At 42.9% G+C, this 1,176-nt stretch overlaps 1 protein-coding gene across 1 annotated transcript; it reads left to right on the top strand.

Moving 5' to 3' along the window:
- The first annotated feature begins 427 nt into the window (after positions 1-427).
- On the top strand, positions 428-922 carry LOC120067460. The gene has a single exon (XM_039019019.1). It carries the CDS (start codon positions 428-430, stop codon positions 920-922), a length of 495 nt encoding a protein of 164 aa, XP_038874947.1.
- The last annotated feature ends 254 nt before the right edge of the window (positions 923-1,176 follow it).

The following is a 1,176-nucleotide window of genomic DNA, read 5'->3' as shown; positions in this document are numbered from 1 at the left end:
GCTGCCCAGTAGCTCGGAAGCACCGGGACCAAGCGGCAAGGAACAATGTCAAGCAGTGATATTGAGAAGTGGTAGAAAGACAATTCTTGTGCCACCAGTACCGGAATCAGTAGAACGACCAGAAGACTCAATCACCAACAATGACCACTCAATCACAAACAACAGATCTACCAGTTTAGAAGCAATTACCTCTACAAAGAATGAATCTTAACAAAACCAAGAATCAAAGTCATCACATCCTCCAGCCCCAGGAACACAGGAAGCAAGGGACCTCAAGGAACATCTAAATGATCAGAAAGTACGGCGGGATCCTCCACCTTTCCTATCTAGGCTGAAAAAGAAAGATGATAGTAAATAATTCAAGAGGTTCCTGGATGTTCTCCGATAGTTACATATCAACATTCCCTTAGTAGAAGCGCTGGAACAAATGCCTAGCTATGTGAAGTTTCTCAAGGACATACTCGCCAACAAGAGGAAGATCGGGGAAAATGAAACTATCGCACTAACGTATGAATGTAGTGCGCTCTTCCAAAACAACATCCCCAAGAAAATGAAAGATCCAGGGAGCTTCACATTGCCATGCTCAATAGGGGGTAAAGAAGTAGGAAATGCGCTCTGTGACTTAGAGGCAAGTATAAACCTGATGCCCTTATCAATCTTCAAGAAGTTAAACATCGGCAACGCAAGACCCACCACAGTTACGTTGCAGTTGGCTGACAGATCAATAACGCATCTAGAGGGCAAGCTAGAAGACATACTTGTACAAGTGGATAAATTCATCTTTCCTGCTGACTTTATTATATTGGATTACGAAGCTGACACTGAGGTGCCAATCATCTTGGGTCGCCCATTTCTCGCAATAAGGCGAGCACTGATCAACGTACAAAAAGGAGAACTCACCATAAGAGTCGACAATCAGTAAGAAAAGTTCAACGTTCTCAATGCGTTGAAATACCTAGATGATATGGAAAACTGCCAGTATATTGGAGAACTGCAGGAAGAATAATGGCACAAGTTTTGAGAAGAATTGGAGGAAGAAGACTTTGAGGTTGGCGCAATGTTGGAGGAGAATTGCGTCGCAATACAGACTGACCCAGATTTTGAAACAATAAAGTTATCTGAACGATCAACACAGTGAACTAAGCCATCTTTGGAAGAACCACCCATGTTGGAGTT

The sequence above is a fragment of the Benincasa hispida genome, chromosome 12, assembly GCF_009727055.1.
Source record: "Benincasa hispida cultivar B227 chromosome 12, ASM972705v1, whole genome shotgun sequence".
NCBI classification, from domain to species: Eukaryota; Viridiplantae; Streptophyta; class Magnoliopsida; order Cucurbitales; family Cucurbitaceae; genus Benincasa; species Benincasa hispida.
This window is presented reverse-complemented; position numbering and strand designations above follow the sequence as displayed.

Bases quoted from the DNA above. Each gene is read 5' to 3' on its own strand.
- LOC120067460 (XM_039019019.1), top strand. From the start codon at position 428: ATGCCTAGCTATGTGAAGTTTCTCAAGGACATACTCGCCAACAAGAGG.